Source organism: Prinia subflava, chromosome 16 (assembly GCF_021018805.1).
Source record: "Prinia subflava isolate CZ2003 ecotype Zambia chromosome 16, Cam_Psub_1.2, whole genome shotgun sequence".
In the NCBI taxonomy this organism is placed as follows: domain Eukaryota; kingdom Metazoa; phylum Chordata; class Aves; order Passeriformes; family Cisticolidae; genus Prinia; species Prinia subflava.
This window is the reverse complement of record NC_086262.1, coordinates 10,121,655-10,138,541: the sequence shown is the minus strand read 5'-3', so window position 1 is coordinate 10,138,541 and position 16,887 is coordinate 10,121,655. Positions and strand designations below refer to the sequence as shown.

The following is a 16,887-nucleotide window of genomic DNA, read 5'->3' as shown; positions in this document are numbered from 1 at the left end:
TTCTCTTCCAAGGGTAGCTGTAAGTGGGTCACTCAATTTACTGGTAGGCTGTGAGATACAATGCTGAAGCTGCAGTGTCTTCTCTGAAGAAGAATTAGATGGTGACACTTTAGATACTGATGAACTGGGTTTCACTAATCACATCACTGTGGAGATGACTGTGGGTTATGAAGAAAACTTTCTTTTAAATCACTTTACAGAAATTTATAAATTTCAGTGCTTTGAAAGTCACAGGACCTTCTCCAAGCTTTCACATTCTGTGCTGCAGGCTCACTCACACAGATGACACAGAAAAGTTTATGATAATACATCAAAAGAAAAACACTAATTAAAAAGACTCCCCATTAAAGAGAATGGAATCAATGACAAAAACTAGATTTAGAGTTAATTTTTATATAAGATATAAGGAGGAGAAAAATCCCACAACTTTACAGTTGCTGTCTACTTACAGAAAAGAAATACTCTAAGTTAAACTAATAGGAAACCAGAATGAATGAGATTTAAGGTTGAAATACCAGGAAACTGTTGCTGACCATCATTCAAATACTGTGTTGCATCAGCCTGTGGGGTTATTCCACACAAAAATAAATGCAGAATTCTTCTCACATGACTTTTCCAACCAATACAATTACTATTCTTTAGACACAGATCAGCCTGGATGTTGCTCAAAATGACCTCCTACTATTTTGCAGTTACGATTTAAGTCTGATAACTGTTAGTGGAATCAACAAAGAGAAAGAGCTGAAATTTAGATAAAAATGCCTAATTTATCAGCCCAGTAGAAATATGATTCACACTCACCTGTAAATCTACAAGTTTTTCACCCTTCACTCCTGAATTACAGCTATTGCCTCATATAAACCCCTGTATTATTCATATTTTATCATTGCAGTGATCTGACAAAGCTGACTAAAAACCTAACAAACTTCTTATCAACCTTTATTTCACCACCAATGAGCAAATCTATGGCAAATACCCCTGGCATCACAGGATTACCTTCATAATGGTGCATTGGGCACTTTTGGAGTCTCAGTTTATGGCTCCAACCAATCACCTTTGTGCGCCAAAAATCCTGACTGCCTTTCCTGCTAATTGCACAGAGCTAATTGAATAATGGCAAGAGAACATCTCCTGTTACTGTATTTTTTGATGTTGTGCTCTTAGCCATATGGAAGCTGTTTACTGCAGATTTTACTCAGGTGTTCTTAATCCTAACCTCTTGTTGCAACCACAAATTTATATATTATTCATTTTGCCAACCTAAAATTTATCAAATATTTCATTGTATTTGACAGCAAAAGCTATCTCTGTGTATGACATGAGCTCACAACATTCTTGGTCCATAAACACCCCCTGAATTAATCTTTACCTGCCTTATTTTCTATTTTCATTTCCCAAGGAACAGCTTCTTTTTATTTTTATAGACACTATATGGTCCACAGAAATAGCTAAGTGAAAACATAACAGTTAACTGCCCTCAGCCTGCAGCCCATATCTTTTGGCATCACCAGGAACACTTAGAGCTGCAAGACTGGATTCAGTAGCTCCTATAAGTAAAATTACTGCTGAAAAGAAAGTACACAAACATCTCTGAAGACTGAAGTGTCCCTACCTGACCCCTTTGTTGAGCACCAGCATCCACACAACAGCTTTAGCAAAAGCTCTGATATCTCATCAAAACCAAACAAAACGTGCACATCAAAACCCAAAAAAGGTTTTTGTGCCTTCCTTTGTGGATGGGTGCAGAGTTCCACTCCAGCTCTGATGCACAGAAGGTGGGAAGCCCAGGGTCTGGCAAGAGTAACTGGTTAAAGTCTGTTTGATTAGTCAGACTGACAACTTCCAGCAGGTCAAAACGTGAGTGTGCTCTGCCTGAAGGTGTCAGGGCACACCTGACAGGAGCACAAGTCTCCACTCTGTCTCCTGTTTACCCCATTTCATTCCTGCCTGGTGACATGCTTTGCCTCCCAGTGCCATCACCTGGGAGAGTTGCCTCACAGAAGGCAAAATGTGAGGCAAAATGCGAGTCTGAGTGCCTGCAGGTGATGTCACAGTCTGGAAATACGGGATCAGGCCCATCAGATAAGTGTTCAAACTAAATACAACAGGATTTAGAACAGGCTTTTAGATTTACGGAAAAGTGCAGTCTTTAAATTACTGCTCTAGAATTTACTGGCTTAAAAAGAAAGACCTTAAGGCATCCCATCAAAGAGTTATATAACTCAAAAGGGTTTTCCTTGCTCAGTGTTGCTTGTGCAAGATAGATTTAAGTAATAAAACATGCTTCTGGCACTAACCCTTCTATATAGGCTTTATGATGACAGGTTTTAGATTTGAAAATAGAGGTCTCCATACAGGCTAGCATTCCTCTTCCATCCCCTTACCGAAGCTTTGACTGGTCATTTTCTACTGTTAATTTCTTTTTTTAAACTGAAAAACTTTTGATACCAACCTCAGCAGGAATTGGTCATGATGTGCATCAGATGGTCCCAGGTTTGGTGCCTGGCTCCAACCAGCCCTTACCCCAGCCTAGGGAGGCACAGCAGCTGAAAGAGCCTCTCATTTCACTCACTGCAATTTAAATTGGCTGCATCTGATCTGTAAATATCTTCAAACTTCACACAGTTTGTTGCAGCAATCACCCCCTGGGTGGCAGATGCCTCTCTTGAGAATGTTAAACACAGAGACTCTAGAATTGGAATTTCTAGCAAGCAGCTTTTCATTGGTGTGAAAAGCAAGAGAGTCTTGAAAATATTTGAAATTCAGAAGTTAAGAGGAAAAAAGTCCATTAACAAGTTGAAGACTTCATCTATAGGAGGTTTTTAAAATTTTATCTAATCTAATTGGTATTTAATAAGACAAGTTTTTTCAAACAGTGCATCTACAGTCCCCAGTAAGAACCCCTGTGAATGAAATTAATTATTTTGTACTTTCTGCAGATTTCAATTTTACATTTTTAGATATTTTGCTTGAAATGTGTAGATAGTCCTGGTGTTGCTTTTGCCTGGTAATGATGTCATTTCCACAGATAATTAATTCCATTGATTAATCGGATTGGTTACTTTTAGAGAGGCAGCTAAAAGAAGTAGTAACAATTCATGCCAGTTTTATTTGTGAACTTCCATTTACAAGTCTTTTAGAGTTAGGTCAAAATCAAAAAGTGGCCCATAAAACACAAGAACCGGCTGTTGATTATGACCTGTGTCAAGAAGCCTTGCAAGTTATTTATGCACTGAATCTTACCCAAAAGGTGGAAGTACAGTACACATCAAAATATGAACTACAGGTTTGAGGATACCATTGGTTTGAGAAGCTAAATAAGTGATATTTATTCAAGGTTTAAAGTACATTGGGACACAAACCATTTAACCTTTTTCTTTTAATATTCTATTTGTTTCACTGGAGGGTCCTCTCACTCCCATGTGCTACTGTTGGCTATAAACATATAAATATCTCCTCCATCCTTGGATATCCTCTCACAGCAAAGCATTTGGCACCTGCACCTGCTCAAATTCAAGGTGCTGAGCACTGTCCCAGCCTCCAAAGGAGCTGCAATGTGAGGGGAGAGCATCCCACTCTCCAGGGGGTGCTGCTTGAGGGATGTCATTTTGTCTGGATCTGCTACTGGAAATCCAGCTAGGGGCTGCAAGTCTTCCAATCTGATCTCTACCTTAAGCTTGATGAAGAGAGAGAGCTACTCCAGCACATTTACAGCCAAACCAGGTTTTTACAGACATTATGCTGTGTCATTCTAAGCCAGGGAGGTGCTTTACCACATGTGGGAAAAGGGCAGCTAGTGACTAATTAAATCAGCCAGATTCCACCTCTCCAGCCAGCTGGGACTAACCTAACACTCCAGTTAGCCAATGTATAACAGAGAAAAATAACCCCCAAAGGATTCACCTGAAGCCAAATACTATATGGTGGCAGACAAGATGTATTACATGGTGTGATTACACGTCTGCACGGAAAAGAATTCTGTCTCAACACAAAATATTAAGACTGCAGGCCAATTTTCAAGAACCATGTGGTGCACAGCTGCAGACAGACATGCAAGAATAGGACAGAAATATTCCCCTGCTGATTGAGCCCCATCAACAGTTTCAGTTCACCCCCAAGAGCTCAGGCAGGGGGAGATATAATTTGCAGGAGAGACAATCCAGCAGGGAGAATTTGTGTGCTGCTGCCATGTACTGCCCCAGGACATGAGAACTATTTGCAGAGGTCCTGCAGGGTTAACTCTGCCAGGCTGGGCAGAAACCCAGATTAGAGCTGCATTCTACAAGGGTTTCCTGTATTTTCTATCCTACATAGGAATTGGAAGAGACAGCTTGAATAACATTGCCATCTTCCCTCTGAAAGCCTCTGCTATTCTATTAATAATGTCTTACATTTTAAAGCTCATTCTCGTCATGCAAAGCAGATGAACACAGGGCTGTGGCTACGTCACTCACTGAAGAAAGCCACCACCAACCCCCTTCAATGCTGAACTTTCTAAAGGTCCCTTACTCTGCCTGTGCTACCTAAAAAACCTTTTCTTTAGCAGAAATTTTGGTCCTTTCTTTCCAGCATGTCACTCATTTTTAAGAAGTTGGGTTTTTTCACCTGACGATGCAGGTTACCATAACTCTTTTGATATATCTGCTCTATCCAGCTGCAGAAATTCATACTGAGATCTCACAACCAGCACTGCTGAAATCTAAACTCAGAATCTCTCCTTTATTTCCTTACATTTTCATCAAGATCTCCTGGAAGAAAAACTGAGCACAGCCAGCTAGACCCAAAATGACCCACTTCATGTTCTTTTCTCAGTTTGAACAGGTAACAAGAATGAAGGCATAAATAACTTGCATTAATAACAAAATATCTGCTACTCTCAAACACATGTAACAAAACATACACCATTTTCTCCTAGGAAAAATTATAAAAGTATATTTGCAGCAGAAACTGCTTATACTAGGATTACAATACAGCAAACTAGAAGAATCACATTAAAAAGTACAAGTTCTTTCTCCTTACATACTTATTTCTACCTGTAACATATCAAAATGGGTAAAATAAGAATATAGATCATCGGAGAACTATCTAAAGCATGTGGAAACAAAAATTAAGAGTATGATTACATGTATTTCAAATTTGCCTCTCTGCTCTCCTCTATTTATGATAAAAATATCCTGGATGAAGGGAATGGAACAAGTTGAGCTCTCTGTTTCTGTTTTGTGTAGTATTACCTTTGAGAAGAAAACACTTAGTGAGCCAAAAAATTCCACTTGTATCATCTAATTGCCAGTGACTGGGCACAGGCCCAGTTTGTTCAAGTTTTTCTGCAAACAGTGAAATGGGGTCATATTTTTCTGTGAATTCATGTTCCCTTTGTCTTTCCCTTCCACTATAAAATTCTCAGCATTGTTTTTTCTCCTTCCCACAGATCCTCTCCCAAGACCATCAGTCCAAAACCACCTTTGACATTCTCTGCAATGCTCCCAGGTCCCCTCCACAATCACAACTGCTCCCAGCCATTTCCTTTTCTTGGAAGGAATAAACACTTTAGGCAGAGTACATGGAGGTATAGGGAAGGGGAAATGGAGAAAAGGATTTGAATAGCCCTTGAAGGGAAAAGCCAAAGCCCTCTAGAAATGGCCCAATCCTTTCAATACTACCAAAAGGCAGCCTGGATGACTCCATGTTCTGATGATTTGGAGTATTCTGTCCCACCTCCACCACTTCACTTTAACAAAACCCCAACAAACAAACCCAGCCCAAACCAAACATACAGCCCACCCCCTAAACTCCCCTAATCCACTCCCTATCTCTCAGGAAGAAGTGTCAGCATGCAAGTTATCATTGGGCAGGATCTCAGCTGATTTCCAGCCCAGGGTACAAATATTTTGAGGGTGAAGAGACATTTTCTCTCTGAGTTTTGCCTTAGATTCAGTGAAAGTTCAGAATACTGATTTTGATGAAAACTCTGGGAGCTCAGACTGACATTATGCTATAAAATGCTTTCACTGGAAAATATGCATATCATTCTACTTGCAACAACTATTACAATCTCTCCTCAATATTATGTGTATAATATCAATGTGATCTCTTTCCAACATCAACTGAACATATTTAATATGATAGAATTACTTTCTGCACAGCTATTTAAAACCCACTTTAGCTGTGCATTTACACCACACAGATTTTTTAAGCTATGAGAAATGTGTTCACTTAAGCACTTCATGCCACACTGACAAATCACTGAGTAATGTCAACCCCAAGAAGTGTTTTCTAGTCCTGTTATACTACAGGGGCACATTTGAGCATGAAGTAGAATATAAAGAAGATAATGATGAGATTTATGTATGTAATGGAAACTATGTGCATTGCACCTCCCACACACTGTTTAAGAATTATGCCCCACATAATCATTTAAAATAACTCATATTCTACACACTGTGAACATCTCATCTGAAAACTACTCCTCTGCCTGCCCTATTATACAGGGACAACAGGCAGCTTACAAAGAACCAGCCTTACCACTTCAGTCCCTTTGAATTTCTAGTCTTTTCTTCTTAATACAAAAAATGCAAACCAGCCTGTATCACTCAAATAATCTAATTTTCTAAACCACCTACATTAACATACTGGCTGAATCCAACGACAAATGCCTTAAGGTTTCTAGCCTCAGAAGCATAACCTGACAGGTCAAATTTCATTGTTTGCTCCATCCATCATTACTGACACAGTACTCAAAGTACACAAGTCACAGTCGACTCACTGCTGCTTCTTTCTCCCTGTGCTCCTGCTGTAATTTTAATGTAGAAGCTAATTAATAAGGGCATTGTCTTCTGTCACTCCATGCTGGCTCCTTCCACACATGTGAAAAGAAAAAGCCCCAAGTTCTGCTTTTGTTTTAACAATATCTAGTGCTCCCTCCTTAGGGGTAATGTGCTCAAGTAAGTCATGGCTGGTGATATGTTTCATCAACAAATACTTTTTATAAATCTAAGAAAATATTGTAATGAGAATTAAAAATGTACCTCCCCCCCAAAAAAAAAAAAAAAAAAAAAAAAAAAAAAAAAAAATCAGCCACAAAATAACCAACCAGGAAAAATCATCTACTTTTGGACAATCTAGAGAACTGATGTTCTAAACAAGATATTCATTCACTGTGTAAAATACAGCTGACAGGCCTACATCTTCCTACCTAAAATAGGCACAGAACTGTGTTTTTAAGATGCTAATAAGATTCAGTCTTATTTAATTCAGTAAGACTTCAGCACATATATTTAAACACATTCCCTAGAAAAACATTGTTTACCTAAGTTTTTTGGAATAATGAGCAGCCAGCAGCAGGAATGTTACATATTCAGACTTCTAATTATTGGCAGCACTTACCTGAGTGCCTAAATAAAAACATCGTCTCCAACACTGCAGAAGTTCATAAACAGGAAGAGGAAAAATCAGTGACATCCTAAACATTATTTCATCCTTCTGAATAAAGCATATGTGAACCAAACTCCCTGCAAGAAGCCGCACTTCTTCAGCATTAACCCTTGCTATGGAAAGAAAGTGAATGTGTCATTTCCCTCCCTTTAAACAAACAAAAATCCCACAAAACACCAAAACCAGAATGAAACATAAATCTATATTAAAATTATTTTAGGGTGCTAGAAATTGCCACAACAAAATCCCAAAATATTTTTGTTTGTGGATACCTCGGCCAAGATATTTTAGACATGTATGACTCACCCCCACACACATCCTCCCAGTCCCTTCCTAGGGTTTTTTTCAGTGTTTTTGTAACAACTGACATGAAAATATGAGGAGCTGCACTATCATGCACAAGTCTAATTAGGTTCTAAAGACACTTAGTGGGTAAATATTAATCCAATCTATTTAAGGAAGTTACATTTAAATGATTCCTATCAATGAAGTCTTGCCAATTTAAATGACCACAATAGAAAAAAGCATAAAACTGCCAAAGAGTAGGCTTCTTCTTTTAAAATTTATTTAAGATTTATTGTGCTGTGTGAGCACTGGTGAAACTCAAGACAACCAGGCCAGGATCCTGCAGCACTAAAAGATGAGCACGTTCAGTTGCTTTAGAGAGCTCTGAGTATTATCAGAGCCATTTGGGAAAATGGGCTTGTACAGAATTTAAGGGAGCTGGATGTGAGAGAAGCAGCCTTGTGCTCCCTGAAGGCTTCCCCTCTCCCTCTCCCTCTGCAATGGGGGCTGTGGGTTGGAAAGCTGAAGGTTGTTTTATTCTGCACAGGTTCTCATGCTGCCTTTCCCAGCATGGTATTTATACAACACCACTGCAGCTAGATATTGAGAAGGAATTTTTTAGGGAATTTACAGCAGTTTTTTCTCTATAGTCATTTTACCAAAATAATATGAAGGAAGAATTACCACTTGCAGCAACCCACCTAACAGAGACGTTTAATTGTAATCTCCTCCAGAATCTTTAGGCATGACTTGGTAATTAAAACATTCAACTCTGACAAGCCTTAATATGGCAAAAGATTCAAGAATTAAAGAGAAAATATGATTTAGAAACTGACACAGTGCGTTAATCACAAAGAACCCAGTCTGTGCAAGGCTAAATTGTTCTGGACTGAGAAACGTTAGAATATGGAAAAACAAACTAAAAATATCTTTTCCCTGCTAGGCAAGGTTAGAGAAAGGAGATAAACATCAGCATACCCCAATTAGACCAGCTTGCTGAACTCATTGTTCGAAACTTGGACACACAACTTTGGATAAATTTTGGGTTCTGTCAGGGCTTTTTTTGCTCACTGACCCCAGCACAAATTAAAGGAGGGAAAATTTTAAGTAATCTCTCTTAAAGAGGGTTATAGCAAGGAAAAACAAAACCAGGTTGTGATCCATTTTAATCTGTTCACCAGAATGCCTCCAATGCCTCTGTCCTGCCTTTCACCAGGTTTCAGCAGGACCAAAGAACTCCCATTTCCTTCCCATACGGACCAGTGGCTTTAACAGAACTTTAAGTAGCCGGTTTCCAACAGAAATAATTAGTATCTTCTTTGTAAGAGGTTTATTTAAGGGATTAAAAAAAAAAACCTTTTGTGTTTTTCCTTTCTTTGTTTATTTTTTGTTGTCTTTACATTTCCCCCCAGTCCATGTTTGTAGAATTGGGTGCATGAAGACTCTTCCTCCAAAGAGTAAAGGGATAGCAACAAGCAGTCTCTGAAAGAACATCATGTCCTGGGCCACAGCAATTTCTCATTAATTCACAGAATCTCAAGCCTGGCAATATGACAAAGCAGCCCTTACCCTGTAAAAATTGCCCAGAGCTCTTCCCTGTCCCCCTCTATCTGTTGAGTCACTGCAGAAGCCTCTATTTTGGCTGTTCTCACAATTCATATTATGTCAGGTAAAAATCCTTGCAAACATGCATATATTCATGGGCCTTAGCTGGGGAGCTGTCACAGAGGCAGCAGCAGTGCACAGATGAGTGGTTGTGCAGGGCTATTTTTTTCCTGGTTAGGATGTAAGATTGGTAGAGCATTGTTTGGGATTTTGAATTTACTATCTGACACCACTGAAAAGCGAAAGCTTCTTCACTTCAACACAGAACTAAATGGGATTTGAAAGGAAGCTCAGGAATTTGCAGAACTGAGTGATTATGTGAGCAGAGTTCAAAAGTGGTATTTCCCAGCTCCCTCAGAGTTTAACAAAGGTTAGCCCAATCAGGGGAAAGCACAGGTCTTTGTCGTGGATGGTTAATTTTTGGCCAAGACACCCTTAAGAGGAATCACTGGAAAGACTGTAGGAAGCAGAAAGCCATTTTTTAAGCATATGAATTGAGCAAAAGAAAATGCCATTCTTCAAGTATATGCAAAAATGCCCTTTACACTTAACTATCTTAAGACAGTGACGTGGATTATCAGGACAGAAGAAAACAGATCTACCTTATTTCCAAATTCCTGCTCATTCCTAGAGACCATGCAGAGAAAAACACCATGTAAACAACAGGATGTCTTTAGGATACTCAGCACTTGATCAAAAAATATCGCTCACCTCATGCTTCAAGCCAAATAAACTGTGCAGCCCTGGATGCACAGCACAGAACCCTGCCTGTTTTGCCTTCTGAGAGACAAAATTCATAATTTAGAAGTTGATTATGCAATAACAGCTTCAAACAGCTTTTGGATTACACAACTCGTGTCTCACCGGCGCAGGGCACAGGCTGAGGGAACATCCACCTCATGGGAATGGAGGAGCCAGATGTGCCAGAGCCAGAGGAGGGGATGTAGATTTACAAAGGTACTCAACATCAGGCCAGCTCCAGTTCTCCCACAGTCCTCTGGGGTTTCCCAGTGGTTGTTTGGGAGAATAAAGTCAGTAGTGCTAAAAGCCTCGTGTCAGATGTGTTGATGCAGTTTGGAACCCCCCTGCAACACACGGAGTCAAAGACACAGGGATGAACACTGAAAATCTGCTACTACAATAAGGAAGTAGTTACAATGCTGCAAAATCTTTCTCCTGTAGCAAGTTCATTCAGAACGGTCACATCCCAAAAAATCTATCAATTTCCACAAAGAGATATATGAAAGAATAATTTATTCTTGTACCTCCCACCAACAATCTTTAAAATGTATACAGGGAGCAGATGCATAAGGATGACTTGATTTTCTTCCCCATGGAATTCTTTAATCATATCCTATAATGTCACTTTCCTTTCCCCCACCTCCTCTCTTATTTCCGTAATTTTCCCTTACAAAACCAGACCAAAGCTAAAAGTTAGCAAAGATTTTAACCTAACTCTTCATCTAACTGGGCACACAAGAAGTCTTAACTGTTGCTGAGCCTTTACTGAGTATCTTGTTTTTCATCAGGAGAGGCCAAAGGTTGCGCACTGGGGGTGTTTAGCCTGGAGAAAAGGAGACTCAGGGGTGACCTCATCACTCTCTACAACTTTCTGAAGGGTGGCTGTGGCCAGGTGGGGTTGGTCTCTCTCTCCAGGCAGCAACTGGAGAAAGGAGATTACACAGCCTTAAGCTGCACCAAGAGAAATACAGGTTGGTGATTAGTAAAAAGTTTTTTATAGAAAGGGTGATAAAGTACTGGAATGGCCTGCCCAGGGAGGTGGGGGAGTCACCATCCCTGGATGTGTTTAAAGAAAGACTGGATGTGGCACTCAGTGCCATGGGTATTTGAGGTGTTAGGGCTGGGTTGGACTTGATGATCTTGAGGTCTCTTTCAGCCTAGTGGTTCTGTGATTCTCAACAGTTAGGCACTCTAAAAAGTATTTGCTAATTGTGCTTCTGCATACAGATCTTTCCTAATTAAACGTTGCAGCCTTCACATTTAACTAAAAGTGTCTCATTATTTTGATCATTATTTTTTTCTTCTGTCTCAAGATTGTTGGAAATTTTTTCTTTTTCTTGTATATCCCTTAATATCAAATTTATTACCTAATGTTATGACAGTAGGACGTGATTTTTACATTTTCGAACAGAAAGAAACATGATCATGGACTTAATTAGTTCACAATGATTTAATTAAAATTTGCAGAACAACAATGTACCTAATTAGAAACATAATAATTATGCCAATGTACCTTTCCATCTTTGAAGGGACCATTAGTCATCGAGGTGGTATGTTTTGTAATTCAAGATCATCCTAATTTTCATTTTCAGACTAGTTAAGTACAGTCATCGTCATGTTCAGGTAATTGCTTTATTAACAAGCTTAATTAAAGTTCCTGTAAAACTGACATCTACGAAGTTATTCTTCTTAATGTGTTGTTCACAAAAACATTAACTAATTACATCAAGCCCTTTATAGGGCTTACGTACCTCATAAGCTTAATTCATTAGTACTTTAAAGAGCTTTGAAAACTCTGCCTGTAATAACCTATGGAAGTACTTTGTATTGTCACAATATTAAATAGAGCTCTTATACCCAGGAAACTTCTTTGTACAAAGTTATTATGTGAGAGATGGTGTACATTTTAAAACACCACTCCAAGTGTGCATTCCAAGTACTAACTAGAAAAAAAATTAGTGAAATCTTTGATAAACCTAAGCCTCTTAGAGTTCAAAGCTCCCAGGAAAGGGTGAAATTTGTAAAATTTCCAGAAATACAAGCAACTTCTGCAGGTTCAAAAACTAACTTTTCAGTTGCTGAAAAGAGGGTACAGGGACTGAGTACATCCAGGCCACCTCTGTGCTCAAACTGTGTCATGCAGAAGTGCTGAATTACTGGTGTAACTGAAGAATCCCTTTGCTTAGAAGAATTAGTTTGTCATCTGGAAAACAAAACTAGAACAATAAAAACCCCACTACACACTACAACCCAACAGGTTTATCAATTTTCACTTAGCACTTGTGCATAGCAGACGAGATAATCCAGATGAAGTTTTCAGGATTTCAGAAAGAACCAGAAAGTTTTAATGCCTAAAGGGTGGTGAGATTTTTTAAGCAGTACAACTCCCACACATGAAGCTAAATCAACTTTAGAGCCATCAAAGTTCTCATTATCTTGCGTCTCGTATAGTTTAGGTGACAAATCATTGCAGCACAAGATGTGGAAATGGCACTTCCATATTTTTTAGCATTTTACCATTTGTCTTTGTGTTGGAAATCAACACCATTGAGTATTTTCCAATGGAAGATTAAAAAGACCAAAGATTTCTTTGACTAGCCCTAAATAAATTAGTTGTGGGGCTGAAAGGTTCCATGTCTCTGGTGGACCTGCAAGGCTGAGTTAAACATCCTGAACCTCTGTCTACACCAACCAGTAAGCTCAAAAAATGGAGCTTTAGTTTATATTTTGTTATTTTTTCGCCCTCTAACTCTTGCATTATTGATTTGACTGACTTTCCCCGGTTTGGTCAGGAAATTCTTGCCTCTAGGTCTACAACGTTTCCTGAGAAACAGCTGGAATTATTCCAGGATCAAATGGCTAAAGGAGAGCCTGTGAGATGTATATTCAGCATGTGTGTATTTTCCGAATGTGAATTCCTGGGCATTTATTGACACCCAAGATTCATTTGCATTTGATCAGTCAGTCACACTTCTGTTGTGTCTTTTCATTTATTTTTTCCTCAGATAACAGTTCAAAGCATGGAAAGGGCCAGCCCTGGTACAAACCTTGCTGCTGAAGGATGGCAGCCCCAGGTCATCACTGAAACTCTTTGATGCTGCTCTGCCAGGCCAGGAAGCAGAGCCCAAAGCCCCTCTCCCACCTCAGCCCTGCTGTGCTGCAGGAGAGGCCAGACCCCCCTGCAGCCAGGCTGGATCAGCTGCTGCTGTGCCTGTGTGCCCCCCTGGCTGCCAGCAGCAGGGGAAGCCCAATATACAGTTTCAGAAGATTTTTTCCCCTTGATATTTAGTGGTCTCTGTGCATTTTTTGTTTACAAGCTTAGCAAGACCCTGCCCATTGTCCCAGCTTGTCACTGCACATTCACAGCGCAGCAGAGGCAGAGCCAGGGACCAACAAACACATCCCTGCACAAAGCAGTGCCCACGCTTGAGCCCACCTTGGTGCATTTTCACAGTCAGTACTAGAACTAGAATACTAGATCACAGCCCTGCAGGGCCAGAAATAATACTTGATAACAGCACAGCCATGTGAAAAAAACTTACTGACAAAATTTTGATTTTAGTGACTTGAAGGCAAGAAAAAGAGATCACATTGTATGGTGAATTCTAACAGTGAGTTTGAGGGAAGCAGTATGTTCTTTTTGTAAAAGATGACAGACACCCATGATCATTCCTTATCACAAAAACGGTACTTGTTAGGACACTAACATATACTATTTTATTTTAATGCTCTCCCTAAAGTATTTTCAGCTCATTTACCAAAATTCATCTCCAAAAAAAAAATAATAATTGAATTTTCCTAGGACAGGAGCAATTGATAGTAATACATACAATAAATAAAAATGAGACAAAGTTGTTTCAGAATAAATCTTTAAAAAATCTCCTTTGAAAAAACCCCCAAAACCCAAACAGGCAACTTCTGGGAGGTGTCCCTTTGACAGTCAAACATGTCAGCACCAGGAAATGTTTCACATCTTCATTGTAGCTGTCAGGCTTATATCACAACCACAATAGCTTGGTGAATTTATAACACTGGCAGTATGTCTGATGAAAGACACATCAGATTAGATCTTATGGTGAGAAATATAGAAGGCCATTTGGAGCTATAGAGATGCAGGTTAGATGCACAGAAATTTGTTAATAGCATGACAGAACATGAAATTTATTCAGTTTACTACAGAACATCTCATGGACTCCAGAGTCCAGGCAGAAAAAGTTGTTTTAAAAATGAGCCCATCTTAACTACAAAAACCAAAGCTAAATTACTGCAAAACACGCTCCTAGAGAGTATTAAAGAGTAATGTGTTTAACAGGCAACATGTGGCCATTTTTCCTGCAGTCTGTGTGCACAGATGAGAGTTTCTGCTCTGAGTTGCTCCTTCTGGCCATGCAAATCCTTCAGCCAGAACAGGAGAGAAGCTGAAATTACCAAGGCATGGCAGCATTTTAATGTTTGTGTCCATTAATAAGTGGAGAATTCAAGATGCCCAGCTGAGAAAATAATGTAGCTTGTACAACACAGCAGAGAGGTTTTTTTGCCCGATAGCTTTATTTTCCTGATTGTTTGTTGGTTTTTTGGGGTTTTTTGTTTTGTTTTGTTTTTTTGTGAAGGCTATTTTTGGATTTTAAATGGTAGTTTTACTGGCTGTCAAACATCACTTTGCATGCATTAAGAGAACCTTAAGGGTATTCCCCAAAACATGCTTTCCAGTGCCTGAAGTGCTGATTTTGGGACATGTATCCAAGGCATGGAAGGCTTTATTTGCTAATGTGAGATCTGGAATGCTGAATGGCTGTGAAGACATTTTCTTTTATTGAGTCAAGCCCTGAGGTGATCGTATTTTCAGTATAACAATGAGTCAATTTATCCCCACTGGGTTATGGGAGTTTTTTTATGGTACCATATATGCTGCATCTGGCACACAAGCCTATTAAAACCACAGGCTAAATGAATTGTAATATGTTACCCATGCAGTCTAAGAAAAAAAAGACAATTAAAAATAAATCTGTCACTGAAGGATGATTCTGCTAAGTTTCATGATTTGCAGACCAAGGTTTTTAAAGAAAAGAACTATCCCCAAATTCTCTTTTCTAAACAATCCAATCTGATCAAATAATTTTTTTTCAGTTGCATCATCAATATTAAGATTGTTCTACTTCATTAAGAGAATAGGCTATTTAGAGAAACACGAAACAGAAAAGTCACAAGACTGTGATTTGGCATTCTGATTTGCTGTTTGTCAAATATGGAAAAGCCACCATTTATCAGCATCTTTTACATGAAAAAACATTCCTGGATTAACAGCGAGTGTAACTGAACCCTGCCCGATATCAGGAGGGGTTTGATCTCCACTGCACATGGCAGGAGCTGAGGATGAAAGCAGAGCTTAGCTTACCTTGGTGCTGTAGGCAGAGCTCACCTTGGCTGTAGGCAGAGCTCACCTTGTGCTCTAGGCAGAGCTCACCTTGTGCTCTAGGCAGAGCTCACCTTGTGCTCTAGGCCAAGCTCACCTTGTGCTCTAGACAGAGCTCACCTTGTGCTCTCTAGGCAGAGCTCACCCTGTGCTCTAGGCAGAGCTCACCTTGTGCTCTAGGCAGAGCTCACCTTGTGCTCTAGGCAGAGCTCACCTTGTGCTCTAGGCAGAGCTCACCCTGTGCTCTAGGCAGAGCTCACCTTGTGCTCTAGGCAGAGCTCACCTTGTGCTCTAGGCCAAGCTCACCTTGTGCTCTAGGCCAGGCTCTCCTTGTGCTCTAAGCAGAGCTCACCTTGGTGGTCTAGGCAGAGCTCACCTTGTGCTCTAAGCAGAGCTCACCTTGTGCCACGGGCAGAGCTCACCTTATGCTGTAGGCAGAGCTCACCCTGTGCTCTAGGCCAAGCTCTCCTTGGCCCTAGGCCAGGCTCACCTTGCTGCTGTAGGTGTGTCCATCGGAGCCGCAGACCGCGCTGGGGTGTGCCCCGGGGCAGGGCTTGCACTTGGCTATGTTGGCTGCTCCAGCCCAGTGCTTCTGGGACAAGCTGCCTTTCTTTTGTCGAAGGCTGCAAAATAAGACACAGCAAGGTTTTTGAAAAGCTTGTATGAAACAGAAGAAACAGAGCTTCTCTGAATAAAGCTGGATTTTCAGTACAGAATTAATTTAGGATCATTTCGGTTGGAAAAGACCTCTAAGATCATCGAGTCCAACCATTAACCCAGCACTGCCAAGTCTACTAAAGCATAATTTAAAGCAAGTAAATTAAATACAGCTCCTAACAATGCTTTTATAATATGGCACATTACAGCAGGCAATCTAAAAAGTCATAAATTGGTAGGCAGCCCTAGATTTACAACATTTGGTGGTTTCATTTAGATTTATAACTACAAATGATTTCACTCCAGAACACAGCTTTTCTTGAGCTACTCAATATTTCTGGTGATGCAGGCAACATTACACCAGATTGTATTTAGAGACATTTTCACCAGGCCCTTTCAGAGCTGCCAAACTATTGCTAAGGTAGCAATGATTTTGAAACAAAATCCTTCAAAAAACATTGCAATTTATACTGTGATTATAGCAATGTACAGAATCACTAAACACTTTTGTCACTGCAGGAGCAGGAGCCCTTTTGACACACCAGCTACTGAACGATCAGCTGAGGTTCTCAGATAAATCACAGCCCCCCAGGAATGCCATAAAGTCCCAGAGAGCATCTCCAAATCCACCAATGTGTGCCCCTGAGGAGTGACTGCAGTTGTGGTCAAGTCATGGAATACTCAATTATTGCATTAAAAATGTCTATGAAGAAAGACACCTGCTCCAAAAACTTATTGCAAAATGTGCCATTGAT

The 16,887-nt window shown here is 39.9% G+C and overlaps 1 protein-coding gene across 1 annotated transcript in view; it reads right to left on the bottom strand.

Moving 5' to 3' along the window:
* Positions 1 to 16,887, bottom strand: part of SPOCK1 (SPARC (osteonectin), cwcv and kazal like domains proteoglycan 1) — a 269,075-nt gene that overhangs the window by 74,401 nt on the left and 177,787 nt on the right. Inside the window, exon 5 of the mRNA XM_063413334.1 lies at positions 15,966 to 16,098. Within this exon, the coding sequence (XP_063269404.1) occupies positions 15,966 to 16,098 (133 nt within the window). The remainder of the gene's footprint in view (positions 1 to 15,965; positions 16,099 to 16,887) is intronic.